This window comes from Sebastes fasciatus, chromosome 1, assembly GCF_043250625.1.
Source record: "Sebastes fasciatus isolate fSebFas1 chromosome 1, fSebFas1.pri, whole genome shotgun sequence".
Lineage (NCBI taxonomy): Eukaryota > Metazoa > Chordata > Actinopteri > Perciformes > Sebastidae > Sebastes > Sebastes fasciatus.
The window spans coordinates 12821613-12843083 of record NC_133795.1 but is presented as its reverse complement, the minus strand read 5'-3'; the positions used below and the strand labels follow the sequence as shown (position 1 = coordinate 12843083).

The 21471-nt window shown below is 39.2% G+C and overlaps 1 protein-coding gene across 4 annotated transcripts in view; it reads right to left on the bottom strand.

Annotated features, from left to right (window-relative positions):
- Positions 1–21471, bottom strand: part of LOC141764573 (histone deacetylase 7-like) — a 71616-nt gene that overhangs the window by 23176 nt on the left and 26969 nt on the right. For 2 of the 4 annotated variants that reach the window (XM_074629892.1, XM_074629899.1), the window contains exons 2-8: positions 6231–6406; positions 4567–4654; positions 3983–4097; positions 3681–3748; positions 1964–2077; positions 1637–1734; positions 276–356 (exon numbers count right to left, since the gene is read on the bottom strand). In XM_074629892.1, coding sequence (XP_074485993.1) covers positions 276–356; positions 1637–1734; positions 1964–2077; positions 3681–3748; positions 3983–4097; positions 4567–4654; positions 6231–6406 — 740 coding nt within the window. Of the gene's footprint in view, positions 1–275; positions 357–1636; positions 1735–1963; positions 2078–3680; positions 3749–3982; positions 4098–4566; positions 4655–6230; positions 6407–8079; positions 8208–18670; positions 18923–21471 lie in introns of those variants that run through there. The other 2 variants (XM_074629885.1, XM_074629908.1) reach the window with 2 other exon arrangements.

The window sequence follows — 21471 nt, the reverse complement described above, 5'->3', positions numbered from 1 at the left end:
TAAAATTGTCATCAAGTGAGTAAACTACCACATGACTGATTGAAGATATGAAAGCACCACAGAGATCAAGAGGGAAGTGAAAGCCTGAATACACCACATGTTTCTATAAGTGTTCAAGTGTGCAGGCACTATTTTAGACATTCAGTCTTAGATACACATAAATTCATAGCGTGAGTGTGCATCCATGTGATCTGTCAAGTTTTCGGTTGTGAACTAAAACGTCAACAATTTACATATTGATTCTGAAGGGAGCCCCGGAGGGTGTCGTTGCTCACCTGTGCAGGAAGTCCAGCAGTGATGTTGGGCATGGCAGTGGGGTTGGAGGGCAAGGTGAAATGGGCCAGCAGCCTCTGTGCCTGAATGAGACATAAATATTCATTAAGGAGATTATCTATACTGATAATGATTACATCATCCAACACAAAAACATTTGTCTGATTTTATTAAAATAGCTATTACACAAGACTTGTGTTTAAAACTGTTGAACCCACTCTTCTGTTGTAACCCAGTAAATTATGGTAAGTATAGTAGATAGAAAATGGATCTATATCATTTAGGGCCGTCAAAGTTAAAGCAATAACGACACAATTTGTTTTAATGCCACTAATTTATTTAACGCATTAACGGAACTTGAATCCACCGATACCAGCCATGTCATGTTAGCTTGTCGCGAATGAGGCTTAATAACGCTCCAAACTTGCGCAAACTTTTGGCGAGGAAAAACAGTCATGGTCATTTTCAAAGGGGTCCCTTGACCTCTGACCTCAAGATATGTGAATTAAAATGGGTTCTATGGGTACCCACAAGTCTCCCCTTTACAGACATGCCCACTTTATGATAATCACATGCAGTTTGGGACAAGTCATAGTCAAGTCAGCAAACTGACACACTGACAGCTGTTGTTGCCTGTTGGGCTGCAGTTTGCCATGTTATGATTTGAACATATTTTTTATGTTAAATGCAGTACCTGTGAGGGTTTCTGGACAATATGTGTCATTGTTTTGTGTTAATTGATTTCCAATAATAAATATATACATACATTTGCATAGAGCAGCATATTTGCCCACTGCCATGTTGATAAGAGTATTAAATACTTGACAAAGCTCCCTTTAAGGTACATTTTGAACAGATACAAAATTTGTGATTAATGTGCGATTAATCGCAGTTAACTATGGACAATTGTGTGATTAAATGCGATTAAATATTTGAATTGAATGACAGCCCTAATATCAATGCCTTAATTAGATGATGAGTGATCAATTAACATGTATTTGTACATTGGGCCACATGGCCTTCTCAAATCTTAAATCTTTTAAAGCATTGGGCACCCTTACTGTTTTGCATTTAACACCCAATTAACAGTCAACTGTTGGTGGTTGTCCTTTAAATAGCAGAGGTAAAATCACTAAACCACGTTTGTACTGTTAAAAAAACAAAGCAAAGGAGTTTCTATGAAATATTCAATGAATTAATCCATAATGGGAAGATAAAACAAAATTGTCTGAACAGATCTTGTCCACTGTTTTGTGGTGATGTATGCTTCAACAGGACACTGATCCCTAATCACTCATCAGATGCTGATGTGTATAAGAAAGTCTGCTAAATTGCTTAATGTAAATATAAAAGCAGGGCTCACCTCATGAGCCACTGGGAGGTGCCCGTTTTCCGAATGGAGGCTGTCGTTGGGTGAGCTGCACCCTGATGCTGGGGTGCTGCTGCTGCTGGGGGAAGAGTCTGGGTGACACAATTGAAACGTCAACACATGACAGCCAACGTATACACATATCCAATTGGAAAAATGAATCAAACTGTCAGTACAGTATGTGTTGAAATTACATAAATACACAAAGTAACAGATATAGAAATGGTATATCAAAGCAGCATTAACTTGAAATAGCTAAAAGAGCAGTGCAAATAAAACAGAAGGTCATGAGAGTGTTCCAGCTAAATGCAGATGCTTTACCCAGAGTTTCAGTCCGGTGCTTGACAGCGGGAGGGGCGCTGATCTTACGCCGCAGCGGGTTTGGCCTTGTGCTGATGAACTTCTTTATCTTCCACTTCAGAGTGGGCTCAGAGACTACACACACACACAAATATACACAAGTGAATACGTGAAGAAGCACACACACAGACATGGACATACTTATCCCGATAGTCTCAGTAAAGAACCAGTGGGTAGAAACAGCAAATATGATTAAAACAAGTCATGTTTATAAAACGGTCACTATATTCTGAAAGTAGTGCATGAGACAGGTAATCTGAAAACAATCATGAGCCTCCGATTCCTCCGGTGCTCCTAATGGCATCTGCAAGATTTCACAGACCGGAGGAAAACAACCAATCAGAGCCGAGCTGGAGCCTTGCTGTCCAGCTGCCGTCTCTGAGCAACTGTCAATCACTCGCAAGCTCCGATCATATGGTCAAACTAGGCAGCGCTGATCAAATATGAATCAATATTCTGTTACTGTAATGCCTATTTCTCGCCTCAAATGTATTCAGAAACATCTAGTAGTGTATGGTTTAGCTGTAAAATGAGAACGTTTGTGACTAGGCAGCCATGTTGAGATCAGTTGAGGAAATACTAAGCACCGCCCACTAGTCGGAGCACAGCCAATAGGAACGCTCTCTCTGAAATAACCTGTGATTGGCCAAAGTCTCCCGTCACAGGCTAGATTTTTTAAAGCCTGAAAACAGATACATGAAGAGGTGCAGAAGTCTATTTTTCTCTCCAGAACACTTGAATTACAATATGCTGAAAGGTTATTATGGAATTTGTGCCCATTGATGCCAAAAACATTCTGCCTACTGAAGCTTTAAAAGACACCTTTCAAACTCACAAAACTTAATCATAGACTAACTGATGTCATACATCTTCTACATCAGCAAGAATGCTCTCACCCAGTGATGCACATACCAGAAGGATGCACTCAATTTCCATAACAAAAGTTGAAGCAACATAGCTGAACCACGCAAATACCTCAACCCTGGTCAATAGCATAAAAAGTCCCATGTTTACATTGGTCAGGCTCCAATAAGCCCAAACAAAACAATCAATCAGTGGCTGGCTAAGAGCAGATAAAAGGCAGCTTTGTGTTGTCGCCGTGCCAAAAACAGCACTGGAGGGTGTGTGTGTGTGCTGGCACCTAAGGGTTCTAGGGCAACGCAAATAAATAATGTCTGTGTACTCGCGGAGATATACAGGAAGACGAAACCACTCCCACTCTCATTCACACGGTGAGGGAGACCTGCTCTGGACTCTCACGCGGTTCATTTTACAAATACCTTCTTTAAAGTTATGTAACTGCTTTGGTCTTTGTGTCTCGCTGTTGTTTTTATGACTGTTTGGTCTCTCTCTCTCTGACCCTGCAGGCCTGGTGCTTAATGAGTTTCCTCCGTCTCACTGGAAAGGACACTCCTGTGTACGTTCATTCTCTACCTCACATTCTCTAGTCCAGAATATGTAACGTAATGACAGTTTGCTGAGACACTGAAAAGTATCGCACCGAAACAAAATATCCCACTGAAGCTATGCAGTCGGATGACTTTGAGTCTAACTCAAATTACACAGAGCGCACCGCAACAGAACAGACCTGAAAGGGAAAATCACCAGTGACCTTCACGGCTTTAACCTCAGGGCGGGAAACCCTCATCACAGACACAAACAACCTGAGGTGTCTCACCTGTTCTGCGCAGGGCAAGGTCTTTACGCTCCTCACAGGCTGAAGACTTTGGGGACATGTCCGGGAGCCTAGGGAACCAAAATCATATTGGATAGACTGTTTCACTCATGAACGGGTATGAAGAGATTTGTTCAATTTAAAAAAAACTTGTTATTTTAACATTATTTTATTACTTTTATAAAAACCAGAAGAGGAAGAGGCCTTCCTTACAACAATAAAATGCCACAGTCATATTTTTTGTGAAAACTATGCAGTGTTTGCAGTTCACACTTTGTACTTTGTACTTTGTTTGCCTCTCTCACCTGTATCCTGGTGTAGGACTACTGTGGTTGGGAGTGACCCTGTCATGGGTGGGCTGGCTCTTCATAATTATGTGTTCCCGAAGTTTCTGCCTTACCAGAGGACTGGCTACAGCACCTAACAGTAAAAAAAGACAGGGATTGGGATCTTGTGGAGACATATAATAGGTAGACTAAACAGCCAACAGTGGGGTCGATAATATAAAATAATGAGAAAATGTTTTAAAATGTGAATAGTTTTTCTTCACAAATAACTTCTATAGTATCAAAAAGAAGTCAGGAGACTTCTGAAGTAAAATCCAGGATATTTGTCACTTTCCTCTGAGCTCTCTTCATTTCCTCTGCATGGTAAAAACTAAAAACAGCTCAGAGTGTTTCCTGAAACAAGTGTGTTTGTTTGATGTGAGTACAAATTTCCTTGGAATCTGAGAATACATCACAGCAATGTTGGAAATCCCCGTTTTTCTCATTGAAACATACAGTGCGCTATGACTCAGATGAAGAGCACGTCAACAGCCAACCGGTCCTTCAGAGAACCTACGAAAGCACTTTACAGTAAGGAGAAAAAAATAACACGTGATACTCACTCTGCTCATTTTTGCTCTTTCGTGTCAGCTGTTGCAGCCCTTCTCTTTTCTCCTGCTCCATCTCTCTTTGCCTTTGTTCAATGTTATACTGAGAAGAAGAAAAATGAAGAGATATCAACACTGTGCATGTCAGATTTCCACAAAAAGAGATAAACATTGCCATCACCACATTTTCTGACACCCCCCCCACACCCCCAATATTTCTATGTTACTTAATATTGCCTCTAGATTTGCACATTAAATAAGACTTCATGTTACACTAAAGAAATATAACACCAGAGGTGCAGCAACAACCAGCTGATCCTTGATCAGCACTGATCAGAATCTAATGCTGACAATGTGGTCTGTTTACAGAAACCTGAGCTGCTTCTTACTCAGGGTGCGATTTGTGAAAAAAACAGGGGGTAGGGGGATGTTTTTTAAATGCATTGTTCATGAAAATACATCATGAACAACAGTGCAGCTGCATTTCTTGCAGCTGTTAAAGTAACATTTATAGCATTATTGTAAACTTTAATAAAAGAATTTCAGATCTTGAACTTAATCACTGTATATGCAGGAAGGTTTTAATCCATCCATCCATCTGCAACCGCTTATCCCGTTAGGGGTCGCGGGGGGGGCTGGAGCCGATCCCAGCCGACATTGGGCGAAGGCAGGGTACACCCTGGACAGGTCGCCAGTCCATCGCAGGGCTGACACATAGAGACAGACAACCATTCACGCTCACATTCACACCTACGGGCAATTTTAGAGTCCACAATTAACCTAACCAATATTTTCACTCTCTTGCCTTTTCCTTTCCTCATGCGGACAAAAAAAAATGGTTAAATGCTAATTTAACATGCCAGAATCAAATCCCCCTTCCAGTGCCATGGATAGCGCCACTCGGCCAGGCGTGTGCAATACATACATACGTGTTAACATAAAAATAAATAGGCTACAGTCCAGGCTACAATCTACTTGTCAGACTAAGAAAACAGTCTGCTTTGATGACAGACTTCTGTCTTCTTTTTCTGATTTCCTGTCGAGTGGTCATCTGCAGCTTCTTGCCCCTCTTTTAGCCGCATCTCTGCAAATCTCTGGTCAGGGAAGAAGGCAACCCCTGGTCCAATTACTGATATGAGCAGCAGAATGTTCAGCGTAGACGCGGTGTCATCTCTATTGTCACACAACTGCGAGCATTGACATTTATGATTTTATTGTTGTTTTCACTATAGACTGTTCTCACGTTGCAGCGCTTTTGGGAAATCCCCCCCATACCTCACACCCTGTTCTTGCTCATTTCTGCTGAACAATCATCAACCTGTGTAAAGACCTGTGGCAAAAGCAGCTGGCTTGTTCTTGATGTGGCAGGAGGTCCATCTGCATCTCACCCTCATCCAAATGAAATGCTGATGTGGTGATGAACGTTGCCAGATGTGGCAAGAATTGACGTAGGTCAAACTTTCATGAGAATACTCAGTCATATTAAGTTCCTGTTTCTGTAGTGAATACTGAAATATTAAGGTGCTTATTTGTGATTATTTAAAATGGCAAAAAAGTAAAAAAACAACATAAATTGTATATTTAGCCAATGTTTTCACACTGCTGCTGGTTATTCTTGGTGCTGCTAAAGCTTTCCGTTGTCATCGTCCAACTACACTGACACACAAGATGGTCCTTACCTGCAAGTGCTGCGGGGAGAACTGAGAGCAATGCTGAGGTCCAAGGAAGAAGGGAGGGCGGGGGGCAAGCATGGCCGAATCTAGGCCGGGATGTAACAACCTCTGGGTCACACTTAGGTCCATGGGCTGCTCCCCATGTATGGATAATGAAGCCTGATTGCTGATGATCACATCCACTACAGAAGGAGAGAGAGGGAGAAAACAGTACATCAATTTGTTGAAGAGTATCACTATCTATGCTTATGGGTGTCAATGTGGGGGGTGAGTATTGTTTGTCTCTTTGGAGTATCTGTATTCATATGTGACTATTTTTTTAAAGTCCTGCATGCTGGTTAAATATATATCATCATTGTAGATTAAGAGGATCAAAAGTAGTACAAATATCTTAGATGTGATAACACAAAGGGAAGCATGTTTTTAACAGATAGTCACAGAAAAAGTCCAAGAACAATCCGAGTGCCATTTACTGCTGGTTCTTTACATAAACATGATCAAGAGTGCACTCAGTTTATTTGGCATAAGTGTATGCCCAGATGTGTACTTGTACTTGAACTCTGCACATTCACCAGTCATATTTCATTTCATTCAAGTCTTCCTGCCTCAAGTGAACTGGCCATTGTCCAACACTGCATTCAGGAAAGCAAAAGAGAGGGATGTTTGTGTGTGTTGGGGTTGGAGGGGGCACTAAAGAAAGAAAGAATGAAGGAAACAGGGTGGGGAGTTGGATTTGAACATTGTGTGGTCAAGGCATTTGGGTCAGGTACATCAATCTGTCATCTCCCTTCCATGTTTTACTAAAATGAAAGAAATAAAAAGCTAAGTTTAGCATGAGTGAGACAATTGAACCAAGCTTTGGTGTCCTAACGAAAGGCAGATGTCTTTTTATAGGTGCAGGGGAGTGAGAAAAGTTTTTGATCCATTTATGCAATCCAAAGGCCACTGTAAATAAGTTAGACTACAGCAACCTTACTTTTCATCTCAAATGCTTTAAAGAGGACCTATAATGCTTATTTTCAGGTGCATAATAAAAGCACAAAAGCATAATAGGTTCCCTTTAACTGTAGCATACATGGCACAATATGGGCCTGACGGTATGACCTATAAAACATAAAACAAACAGGACGGCTAATGATAACTGGAAACATCAGCCTTAGGTTTTTCTGGACTTTTGTGATACACCATAACAACAAGACAAAAACATATGCAAGCTCACAGATAACTTGATACTGTTTTTTTACGTGTCAATGCGACTGACACCTGAAACCCATAAACGTGGTGAGGAATGTTTCGGTACCGATACAAAAGCTCAGACAGATACAGTATGGAAGGAGACACCTTGCTCCCTCTGGGGTAGAGGGACAGTGGGAGGGAGGGAGGGAAGGACGTGGAAATTTACTGAAACCCGTATGCCTGAGTGACTCCAACCCAAAATATTACTCAACATTACTCACATATTTCCTGTAAGTGGACTTTTCTTTACTGGCATAACTGAATAACAGCACTGTAACACACTACCTCTCACATCAAAGTATCTCAGAAAAACATACTTGCATTACAATTATTCACTTGATTGGGGAGTTAACAAACAGAAGATAACATTATCAAACCAACTACAGTGATAAGGCACACAAAAGATAAATCATAATGCCAAAATAGCAGATAAAGATAAGTCAACTAGATGGTATTTCTAGAGTTAAGCGCGGCGTTTTGACGGCTTGGTCTTCTGTGTCTACTATTAGAATTAAAAATAGCTCCAGCACAAAAGGTGCATAAGCTTAAATGAAGCCCACAACACAGACAACATCATCAGATCTAACTTTGCGGCTCAAAAAAACAGCTCAAAACAAACCTCCATACAAGTCCCACTGAACTTCCCTCCTGCAGGAGCCACACAGTAAGCTGTGCGGACCCAGGCAGCGTTATTTAGCCCTCATTCCCAACAGCAACACTGACTCAGAGAGAAGTAATCATGTCTGTGGAGGCGTTTCGGGTTGACAGAATTCCTCTTAAGAAGAAAACACTCCCACGCTCTTATTACTGCAGGTCAAGTGAGACTTACGCACAGTATGACATGAAAAAAAACACGTGGGGAGTTAATAAGACCAGGACTATTTACAGTACAAGATAATAATGTGCAGTTTAAGCCAAGTGGTTTTTCAGTTCTGTTGTCCTGCTTGATAACCAAATACAGAGTTCATAATAACAACGCTATTTGTACGAGGCATGTGTTGTCATGTATTTCTGTATGTGTGTAACAGAGAAAAACTAAAATATTATGTGAAAACTTAAACTCTGATGCAGGATTATTTGCGCTGCTCATTAGAGACAGGGAAACACAAGAAGCTTCTTATGAAAAATGATGCGTGCAATAAAAGCTTCTTGCGTCACAGGAATCTTACCTTGCCAGGTAACTCAAGAAAGCCATGACACGTCATGTCAGACAGAACTTAATCTCTGAAATATTTGAACCTGTCCCAACTTTCAGCTGGTTCAACAATATATCAGTGTTTAAGTTGAAGGCGCCGGATGCTTTTTTTTTTTACTGTAATTAAAAAAAAAGTTAAACGTGCAACAGGAAATACCTGTTGCAGCAGAACAGTATGTATTACCAGAAGAATGTCTGTGTGTTTTCAAAGGAAATCAAACACTGGAGCAGAAAGACTGTGGTGTTAGTGGTGGTGGGGACTCAAAATAATCTGCATACACTCTCTCTCTCTCTCTCTCTCCCGCACACACACACACACGTTTACAACAAGTCAGCTCCCCTGAGAGAAAGGAAATGATCAGGAAGTCACTTCTCATCTAAACAGAAAAGAAACACCTGCGGTATATTTTTACACTGAAAATACAGCGAAGACCAGGCTGCAGCAACAATACATATCTGAACTCTACTCAGTTTCAACAATGTGACACTAAACCTCCCCCCAGAGACACACGGTCTACACTGACTGACTTGTATTTATGTTCGGTATCGTTCTGCTGTTTTAAAGAAAAGGTCACTCTTCCACACAAATGTGTTTGGCTGAGTTTTTCGCACTGAAACTGAAGCTGTGACTTTAGGCAGTGTGACTCATTATATGACTGGACACAAAACCAGCTCAGTCACCACATGATGCATTCAAAGCGCAAACTAAACAGTCAAGGTATCTTCCACTTTGACCCTTAAAAAGCTGCTGATTGTTTCCTATTGTCTTACAAAGACTTCACTCGAAGAGGACATGCACAGTTTGCACTTGTTTCAACATCACATTACAAAAAAGTAGTGCAATGGTGCAGGTATTTTTAGCTGAGATTGCTTTCCATCAATTGTGCTCTAAAAAAATGCAAGATGCATATTTTAAAACAGGAAAGAAATTATTTTTATATGATCAAATCTGGAACGTTTTAAAAATAAGAACTGCATCTAGATAAGATCTATGTGCGTGCTTCTGTCTCTCTCTCAGTTGAGCGTTGTTGTGCTAAAAATAGGCAGGAGACAAACTTCTGGTTTCTGTAATAGCATATTCGTTTCACAACCATCATCCTCTTTCTCTGCGCCTTCTGCAGCAACACACAGAGGCACTGACACACACACACACACCCACACGCACACACCTGCGCACATACACAGACACACACAAGAAACAGTGACTTCCTGTTTCTAAAGTTAGTCTGCACCATAACATCCTCTTGGTTCATTTAGGCAAGCAGCAAGCTGCTATTTCGGTTCAATGGCTCATTTCTGCAGCTCGAGAGTTACAGATGTCCTTCGGCAGTATTTATATCCACACTGAGGCCCTAAAATGTGCTTTTGTTTATTGTTAGAGCGAACTGCATAGTGGTATTGGATGGAGTTATGTCTGGAAGTCACACATCAGGTTAAGTGCTAGCTACTATTTGTATACATAAACACTGGCAGCAGGCTTGAGGTCGATGCGCAAGTTAGATGAGCAACAAAGCAGAAAGAGCAGGAGTTCAGAGACAAAATGTCATGTGAGCTATAAACAGATACTATTAATATTGTTTCTAGTAAGCTATCACGCATGCCATCTTGTGCTGAGTGTAAATTAAGTAAGTTTACAACTAGGCTGACACTGAGCTCTGCATTAACCCATGGGCTACATGCGGGTCTGAGAAGTGAAGCCAATGCGGAAGGGCCTCAAACTTGCATTCTTTCTAATAGCCAGCAGGGGGCGACTCCTCTGGTTGCAAAAAGAAGTCTGATTGTATAGAAGTCTATGAGAAAATTACCCTACCTCTAACTTGATTTATTACCTCAGTAAACATTGTAAAAATGACTAAATGGTCTCAATCACTAGTTTCAAGTCTTCTTCAATACAGCATGATGTTCATTTAGTAAATGATGGTCCCATTTAGAGTCAAATAGACCATAAAGAAGGGGATCCTTTAGGGTGCAGCTACGTTGTGATTGACAGGTTGCTACCACGTCGTTGTCCGGCCTGGGAGTTGTTCGTGTCTTCGTCTTACAACTTTAACACTTTCACAGTGTGTTTTCAGTTCATGAAAGTTAATTATAACCTTTTTGGTCGCCCGAAAATGTCTTATTCAGCATTCTGTTGTACTTAGCTCCTTAGAGGCCAGACACACAGCCATCCGAAGTTAAAGTTAAAGATCAAAGTAAGCGCTCTACATAAATTGAGCTCCGTCTTTTCTTGTACAATGTCCGGTGTAAATCGGTAACACCAGTGTTGTCACAAGTTTATTAACCGTTGGGAAAATGTCCTCACTGTGACATCCCTACGTCCACTTCTTATATACAGTCTATGGTATTAACATAGCCTATCACACAAACACACAACAGCACCATGCTGACCACCATCACCAGTTCCCCCAGCCCACCACCTATCTCTCTGTCCTTTTCTCCATCCCTCCCCCGTCCTTACGTTTAGAGGAATCCACAGCTGTTGGGGACATTCTGTCCCTCTGCTTCCGAGCAGCTGGAGTATCAATCTCCGTATGTGTGCATCCATACAGTATGAGTGTGCTTGTGTGTGTCCATCCTATACGCGCCAAGATATTAATAGCTTGCAGTTGTTTCCTTTGAGTGTACACAGCAGGTCTTTGTGTTTGCATAAGTAGGATCTGCTTGTGCGACAGTTGAGGTTTTGGTGCGTGTACACGTGTATCAGCGCATCAGTGCCAATGTATTAATAGTGCCCATTTGTTTCTTTTGAAGGAGCACTGTGGCTCTTTGTGCAAGCTGCAGTATGTAACCGTGCCAGTTTATTTTTAGTGTCACCTGTCAGTAAACACTTGTGTTATTGTATGTAATCACGCAAGTGCACATGTGTTTCGGGACACTGAGTTGCGTTGCTGTTTCTCAACATATTAATAGCATCGCACCACTTGTTTTTATGAGTGTGCGGCATGTGTGTGTGTGCTTATAAGTGTATTAATAGCATTCCCAATTGCCCACACATGTTTCTGTATGTGTATGGCGTGTGTGCAAGTGGCTGTCAATAACTTCAGCCTCATATATATCAGCCGTACTGCAAATGGGTGTGGATAGAGAATGAGTTTGCTACAGCCGACCACTATGAGTGAGCTGATGGTATTGGCTTATCCCAGTATTGGCATATATATTGCTGGGAGATATGTGAACAGAAATTGCAGTACATAAATGTTTTATTGGGTGCATTTTCAAGTATGTTTGATTCATTTATCTTGATTCAAGTTTAAAGAGAACCTAGTATGCTTTTTGTCAGTAGGTGCATTTTCAAGTATGATTGATTAATTTATCTTGATTTAAGTTTAAAGAGGACATATTATGCTTCTGTGCTTTCCCTTTCCTTTTTGTGTGTTATTTAGTTTTTTGTGCATGTAAAAGGTCTGTAAAGTAACAAAGCCCACGGTTCACGCCAAAGGGAGTTACTCTCCCCCACAGAAACACTGCTCCTGAACTGCCTAAAAAACACCTTGCTTGAAGTCCTGCCTTTTCTTCCGTAATGTGGTGATGTCACCAAGTAACACACAACAAAATACAAGTATGCACCTGAAAATAAGCATGATAGGTCTTCTTTAACATTTTTGTTGTATTTGCTACTGTATTTAAAGTTATAAGTAATAAAGTAATTTTTAATGAGGTTTACTTACTGTACTATTCAATTTACTATTGTTACTTTCATGATAAGAACATTTTATTAATAAATGTAAAATATTGTATCCTGAAAAGCTTTCACTTTTTTATGGCTGTAACTAAGTTTGTTTTTTTCATTATGGATTAATGTGCAAAGTATTTTCGTAAATTAATTGTATAATTAGTTTGGTAATTATTTGCTATAAAGTGTCAGAAAATACCAACCACAACTCCCCAGAGCACAAAGTGATGACTTTAAATTGCTTGCTTTGTATGTCCAACAGCCCAAACCACAAAGGTATTCAATTTACTGTGACACAAAACGAATAAAAACAGGAAATCCTGACATTTAAGAAACTGGAACCATTCAATGTTTGGGATTATTCGATTAAACGAATATTCAATCATCAAAATCCAGATTAATTATCTGTCAATCAACTGATCAATGAATCAGCTAATCATTCAACACATTTTAAAAACACAATGCGAGGAATGCTTGTCAATAAACTCTATAAAGCTTACAGCACATCTCATTTCCTTTTTACCCCGAGGCTTATGAAGTAACAACTTGTTATGTCACGACAAAAGCCATACATTCCTGTACATTGACTGTCAACAGGATGATTGCACAAGATGCCTTCATCGTCTAATCTTTTCTTTCTCTCAGAGTCACCAGTGCATTTTCGTAATAACCCTGCCACTCTCTCTTCAACCGAAAGTTCAGAGGTCAGACACTTATAAGACTTCTCTTGATGTTGTGTCCCTGAGGCGGCGCGGGAAAAAAGATGAGGGGTCGCCAGCTCACTGAACTGTTGTGTGCATATACGAGAGTGTCACAAGCCAGCATGCTCTTTAGTGTGATTCTCCAGCTTGATTTCTCACAGCCAAAACAGACTGACAATTGTTGAAATGGTTTCATTTTTTCTCCTGTGGGTTCCAAAGGGTCATCTTTTTCTGAGGGGGAAAACAGAGCTAAATTTGGCCCAGGGAGCTGTCATAAGGTTGGCATGAGACTAAAACTCTGTCTTGGCCAAAAACACACACACACACACACAATATGGGTTACTGCTAAAAGAATTGACACTGATACTTTCATGACCTGCTCATTCATAAGAGAGAGTGGCGACACAGTACAATAGTGCTAATAAAAACCCTCATTCAGACAGACCACACACAAATTATCACCTTAACATTGCCCTCAATTATGCAAATTATGACACAATTTGACCTGACAGGAACACCAGCTGACTTCCTTTATGTACTTCAAAAGGAACAGTGACTGATTCAGGTCACTGATCTGGGCACCTAAGATCCTGAGCGAATGTGACCTTTACGCACTCACCCACCCACACACATACATAACATACATGCAGAGAAATACTGGCGTTTCTTTGTTTTTCACATGTAACAACCCAACGCCTGGCATAAGGGTGATTTGACTGAGAGAACAGGTTCTCATGCCCATTTCCTGCAGTATATTGCGTATCACAATCTGTTATTGCACACTAGGTTAGAAGGCTATGTACACAGAAGGGCTTCTTTGTTTCCTGCAGTCGGTAAGAATAAAGTTACTGTCTTCTACTAGCCTGCTTTTACTGCTGGTTTTGATAAAGTTACGGTCTCTGTTTGAACTTTGCTGATTTCCCTAATACTCTCCATCTTTTGCCCTTTTTCTCTCACACACACACAAACACACAGACATACTCGCATGATCCACTAGCAGAGCGATGGTCCTGTTGCTGTTGTTTTTGAGGAGCAGCTTGTATCAGTAGTCAGTTGAGTTGATCTTAAATCAGGAACAGGAAATGTGATCTGGTGCTCTGGCCGGTGCAGAACACTGTCCCTATTGTCAGGGCACTGCTGTGGCTCACACTGGGAAAACACTGGGGACTTTTAAAAGGTTATCTGTCCTGGGAAAAGGTTCATATTCACATTCACAACTAGCCTGCAGCACAAAGGGATACCCAAAAGGGATATGATGGATATGAATGGCCTGATCATTAAATATGACTTTATCTTCGTTGTGTTTCTTATTGTGAATATAAAGGATTATCTGGGGTCAATAGAGGAGCTTTGAATCTCCAACGAGCTTCTCTATCAGTGTTTACTCAACTACGGTAAATCCACTGGCAAATACATTGGAAATAAGTGATTAATCTACTAGTGGTGGATTAATCACCTAGTCATCCATGCAGCATGCAAAGTAAGAATAACACTATCTACTGAACTTCTGATGACCTCAATTTATTACACTGAAGACATTAAAGACATTGTGACTGTGTGTCCCTTCTAGTTACTCGTTCAATCAATCAGCCGGTGGACAGAAAATTAATTGGTAACTATCTTGTTAACTGATAAGAAACTTTTAAGCAATAGAACCAAAAAAAATTTCGACTCTTGATTGGACAAAATAAAAATTTTAGGACATTTGTAGGAAATTGTATCTGGATTTTCACTATTTCCTGACATCTTAGAGAGCTAACAATTCATCAATTAATAAAGCAGATCAATCGATAATGAAAATAATAATAATAATAATAATTTTGATAAGCGATTAAACTTAGTTATTTTTCAATAAAGTCATATACAATATGATAGTAAACTGAATATCATTGAGTTTTGGATAAAACAAGCAATTTGAATATGTCATCTTGGGCTCTGGAAAATTTGAATCCAAATTTGTGGCTATTTCTTACATTTTATAAACAAAATGATAAATCAATGAATTGGATAAAACAGATGCATCCAATTCAGGTTAGCATTTAATTTTGGGTTCATTGCAATTTGCTGAATAAATTACATTACAAGACTTTTTCATAGTCAACTCTTAAGGAAACTCAAAAAAGAAAACCAAAACAACACCTCTCCAGCTGCTACAGTTCGTGTTAAACCACACAGTGAATTGAATGCTCGGCAATGGCTCTAAATAAACATGTTCATCTTTCTGTTATTTAAATAAGGGTTTCCCACTAATGCAAAGTGAAATCCAGCTTCATACCTAAACAGCAAGTGAAAACAACACTGACTGCTATAGCAACCGCATTGCAGTGCAACTGAATTATATGAATCACAACCGTTATCTTACAACTGTCGTGACTCGCAGCTGATGCCAGCTGTAGAAGCACAGAGGAGACTTATGTTGACATCAAAATGTCTTGGAGTACAAGAATGTCTAAAAACCCCACCAACAGAGAGACAAACAGTATTTCCACATCTCCAGTGTTAAGCGGGAATATTGAGCCTTTTCTCTAAGATGATGGTGGTAAAAGTTTCACTTGAACCTTCAGCCATATGAGGCCTATTCAGTGTTTACGACTGTGACAAAGCCAAACCCAAAGGATGTCACAACTTGTGGAGCAAACGGGCTTTTGTGATGAACAGTTTGAGTAAGATGACACCAGTCATGTAGCATAAAGGGCTGGGACGATACACCTATTTCCCGATTCCATACTATCACGATACACGGGTGCCGATTAGATATGTATTGCAATTTCTAAGTATTGCGATTTGATACAATTTGTGATTTTTCTTAACTTTTATAACACCAGATCATGGGAAAAAGTTTAATCATACACTTATAGGGACATTTACTTTGGAAAACATCTACATTTATACAGTAATAATGTTTGATTTTCAACATGTATGTTGTCAGAGATGTCCTGAAGTCAAATATATCAGTCATTGTCAGGCATTATACATTTTTTCCCAGCAAACCAAAACTCAAGTAATAAAGACATTTCCCTCACAAATTAGTGGTGTTTTCTATTTAATATATAAGGGACATGTAATGTTTTATACTTCTGGTGAATATAATCCAATCAATCTTATTTCCATATATATATTTTGCATATATATAGTTCCTTTTGTTAACGTGTATACTTCCGCTAACTTTGCCAAGTCCATCGCTGGTTCTCCCCATTAGCTCTGTTTTCTTTATACATCCATGATCAGCTCCATCGGGGCCGTTTGAATGCATTTAACATAAATGTCAGTATATAGGTGCTCTACAGTTGTAGCATCGACCAATTTGACCACAGAGATGAGAGTGATGGCTGGCTTGACTGCACGTTACTGCGATACGATAACGTTTCCTGTCCATGACAGAGTTAGCATGCAGCTGTAGTATGTTTCCATACTTTACTGTATGTGTAGTATTCACCACGTTGGATTTAAAATGTGAGGGTGCAGGTCGTATCCACGTAGAACCTCTGCATTTTTCGACTTCTTCGTTTTGGCTCGCTGCGGACGACTGCTGTTTGTTTTGGTTGACGGATACGGAACGGATATGACGTCACGTTACTCAGAGTACAACAATAAAAGCGGTAACTTCCTTATACCTCTGCATAAACTCAAATGAAGCAAATATATCGATTCTGGCATTTCAAAATAAATTTCAAAATCGTAAAGAAACAAAATAAATAAATTGCGACACAAAAGGTATATTGATTTTTTTCACACCCCTTAATTTCCAATGTCGAGTGGGATGATTTAGCCTTTTCTCTAAGATGACGGTGGTAAAGTTTCATTTGAACCTTCAGCCATGTGAGGCCTATTCAGTGTTTAAGACTATGACAAAGGCAAACCCAAAGGCTGTCACAACTTGTGGAGCAAACAGGCCTTTGTGATGAACAGTTTGAGTAAGATGACACCAGTCATGTAGCATAAAGGGCTGGTTATAATGATCAGAGTCTCTATGTAGTGATACGCTTTTGTAAACACACACACACGCCTTGATACAGTCACACTGCAGAGACAACCACGCATACACACAGGTAGATACAGCATGTACCCATTCAAAGCAATAATGATCACTGCTGGTTATCTGAGATGATGAGACGAGAAGGAGAGATCTAAAAGGCAAAGAGTAGGATGGTGTCGATTCCTTTGGCATGGCCCACATGAAACTAATGTAATTGTATCCCCGCAACAGCACTTGAGGCTATGACCTCATCCCGTCCAGAGAGGCAACCTGGACACATGAGAACATTATTCCACGCATGGCTGCCGTGTGTGTGTGTTTTCATTTTCTAGGGACTGAAGGGGCTTGGGTGGGATCTAACAATTTTTTACGACTTCTGTCATAATACAGCACACACACTCACACAACACAGCTGCCCACGCCACGGTCCATCAAACAACCAAACATTTGTTGCCTAGTAGTGAATGAGTCAAACTTTTCAATGACGTTATGGGCAGAAATACTGCAGTAGGAAATTCTACACTACAGCACTCACAATGAGGCCTTAATACTATAATTACATCATTGTTTGGCCTATTTATTCACCTTTAAATAGTCATGTTGTCAATTAGGATAATTATAGGGCACCTTGAGTTACACATAAGACAATTAGTCAAGCAGGTAATGAGGTATTTACTAATTCAAGACTGCAGCATCTGACTCTGCAGGTCATGACCTCAGGACATACACTCTGATTTTGTAAATCATTATGGACATTTTTTTTTTAATTGCTGTACTGCATTTCTTCAAATGAAATGAGATACTGCAAATAAAAAAATCTCAGCCAGGTGAGATTTTACACCTGTTGGGTTTGGACGCAAGCCAGAAGTAGGATAACGGGGATTTTCCTTTCAAAGTTCTTTTTTATTAATTGTCAATAATCAATAGAACAGTCACTATACAGGGGAAGTTACTTTTGCTTTTCTGAATGACACTCACCGGTGACACAACACATCAATCAATCATACCTGACAACAACATACACACAGCCACAGCTAACTGATTTTTCAATCATGGATACATCAAAGTGAAATTGTAGAGAATACAACACAGGGAGAGTATCCACAAATAAGTCATGAAATAATAAGAAAAAGTAGAAGAGAAAAAAAATTAATTAACAAAATATTCATATATACATACCTACATACACACACACACACACACAGGTACACACACACATATATATATATATATATATATATATATATATATATATATATATATACACACACATATATATATATATATATATATATGTATATATATGAATAGAAAAAAATAATAATAATACAAATAATAATGATAATAATGAATAAATAAATTTAATTTAATTTAAAAAAGGAAAAAGAAGATACTACTACAGGCTACTCAGAGATTACTGTAGTGGGTTTCTAAAAAAAAAGAAGGATAACATGGATTTTAACAGCTGATATTTAGCTAATTAACTTCACATTTTAACCACACAAGAAGCTAAACAACACTTTGTAGGTTAAGATAAAGCTGACGCGCGTTCTTGTACACAAGAAAGTGGAGTTAATAGTTAGTTATAGCCCTTTAAAAAACACCTTTAACTAGCTAGTTTGCAAGATTACTTCATGGTAGTAAATAACGTTAAACATCTCCTACCGTTTAGTAGTTCAACTTCAGTATTTCCTACTTCATGCGACACCGGAGGCTCTGACAGCCGCTGCTGTTGGAGCTGTGGACAGTCAGTGTTGTAGACTACATACATACAGTAAGCTCCTAAGCTCCGTACTTCAACATGTTTCGGTTCTTAAGTAAGAGAAAAGGCTGTCCACCGTCACCGAAAGCTGCTCTCCACTTGTCTGTCTGCTTCTCACTGAGTGTCGCTGGTGGTGAAACTGCTGATAAAACCTGCTGGGAGTCACTTTCATCCGCCTGTCTGTGTCTGTGTGCTGCTGCTGCTGCTGCTGGTGTGATGTGATGTGATGGCTCCATCTGCTGAACCCAGCTGGGTAAGGAAGGATGCTCTCTGTGGGTTATGTGTGTACATTTAGTACATTACTCAAGTAGGTCAGTAGTATCATCTAAATGTGGTTAAAGTAGTAAAAGTATGTCAGTAGTATCATCTAAATGTAGTTAAAGTAGTAAAAGTATGTCAGTAGTATCATCTAAATGTAGTTAAAGTAGTAAAAGTATGTCAGTATTATCATCTAAATGTAGTTAAAGTAGTAAAAGTATGTCAGTATTATCATCTAAATGTAGTTAAAGTAGTAAAAGTATGTCAGTATTATCATCTAAATGTAGTTAAAGTAGTTAAAGTATGTCAGTATTATCATCTAAATGTAGTTAAAGTAGTTAAAGTATGTCAGTATTATCATCTAAATGTAGTTAAAGTAGTTAAAGTATGTCAGTATTATCATCTAAATGTAGTTAAAGTAGTTAAAGTATGTCAGTATTATCATCTAAATGTAGTTAAAGTAGTTAAAGTATGTCAGTATTATCATCTAAATGTAGTTAAAGTAGTTAAAGTATGTCAGTATTATCATCTAAATGTAGTTAAAGTAGTTAAAGTATGTCAGTATTATCATCTAAAGATAGTTAAAGTAGTTAAAGTATGTCAGTATTATCATCTAAATGTAGTTAAAGTAGTAAAAGTATGCCAGTTTTATCACCTAAATTTAACGTACTGTAAGCAAGGCCACCGTGTGTGTCTTAACAAGTTAACAGTCCACTGTAGGTAATCTATGTATGTTAGGGGTATTTTGCTTGTGCTCTTTGTGTTTTACATTTGGATAAAACTATAAGTGGAAACAGTGACCAGCCAACAATACATCGCCATGCCATTCAAAAATGGCTTCAAATACTTCCGTAATCTCTCATAATCAGTTTTGGAAGAAGTGCTCAAACAATTTTTGGAAGTCAATACGATACATAATGGAAAAATACTACATGCAAAATACAGTAAAAGAAAACAAAAATGCTTATTAAGCACTTCCTCTGAAGCTTAACAGTGCATTAATATTTGATAGTATTGTAAAGTTGTAGCTGGCTCAGATACAGCTGAGTCTGACTACTGCATTTAAACTAGGCTGTAACAACATCTCAATGAATGAAAACCTAATGCCTAATACACAAATCCTTACAGGCATATCGAATATAACTATGTTTGGGATGCAGCCCAAACATAAACACAATATCATTTCCAAATTGTGTTTTCAGTATATAAACAAACTGAATACAGATAATGAATTATTCAGTTGGCTAATTATGTAGATATGCTGATGATATGACTTTAATTGGTCTACTGCAGGAGGAAGACATACAAATATCTGCATCATAATAATGAGGAGCATAATAAAGAGGACGGAGAGTCAAAGGGGCAAGTTAATAGCACTAATGAATAGTCACTCGTGCTCCGTTGTTGATGGTAAATGACTATCATGTGCAGACAGTGGATGAATTTAACTTATATGGCATTGCTTGTGGCTGTAGGCTGTTTTACAGTAAATATATCTGTATCTTTAAATGTATCTTTAGGACACTTTTATGGCATCAGACAGGATATTTTTAAGGGAAGCGGTGAGGCCAGAACAGAAACAAACTGGACAGAAATATACATATGGCCATCAAAATGATTGGAAAACCACAGAACCAAACATGTTTGAAATACATATGCATATCAGGCCAGATAGAAAGCCTTAAATAGAATATAATTTTTACTACAAATGTGCTCGTCTTCATGCAGGAGGGTGCTGCAGAGCCCTCAAAACCTGTAAGAGCATGTAAAAAGTATTTTATACGGCTTTATTGAATTCTTGATATGCTGCTAATTTAACATGCAGCTTGTTCTGTACCAATATGTTTATTTTACTGCCCTCTATATGTGCCTTTTTCCTGCTGTATTTTTTTAATTTGGGATCTGACCACCTTGTGCAGCCAAAAGCGAATGTTCACATCCGTGAACAATAAAGTTCTATTCTATCTGGGATGAACACACACAGACACAAACAAACACACACACAACAGATTTACTCTTAATTTAGACAGTGCTGCCCATTCTCACATGTCCTCTCCCAAACTGAACTCTCACTGTCTCACAGTTTCCTCATCCCACTCGTGGTCAAATCCCTTCCACCGTCTGCCAAAAAAAGGTCAACATCATTCGATCTATGAAGATAAACCAATCTGGGACAAACCAGCTAGTGAAGCCGAGCCAGTCTTTTATTTAACGTGACCCAGGCCAGTCCTGGGTCTAAGAGGGAGTCAATAGCTTTGCTGTTGTTCAGTTAAATTGTGTACCTAGGGGGGAAATTATATCTTATCAATAAAACTCTAAATTCAACAACAGTAGGTCTTTTCCCTTGTGCTCTTGGCAGCACTTAACAGTCCATCCCCCAGTCACGGGGTTGACTGTGTCCTGAATCATTTCAGATACGTACGAGCAAATTGGATTTCATAGCAGA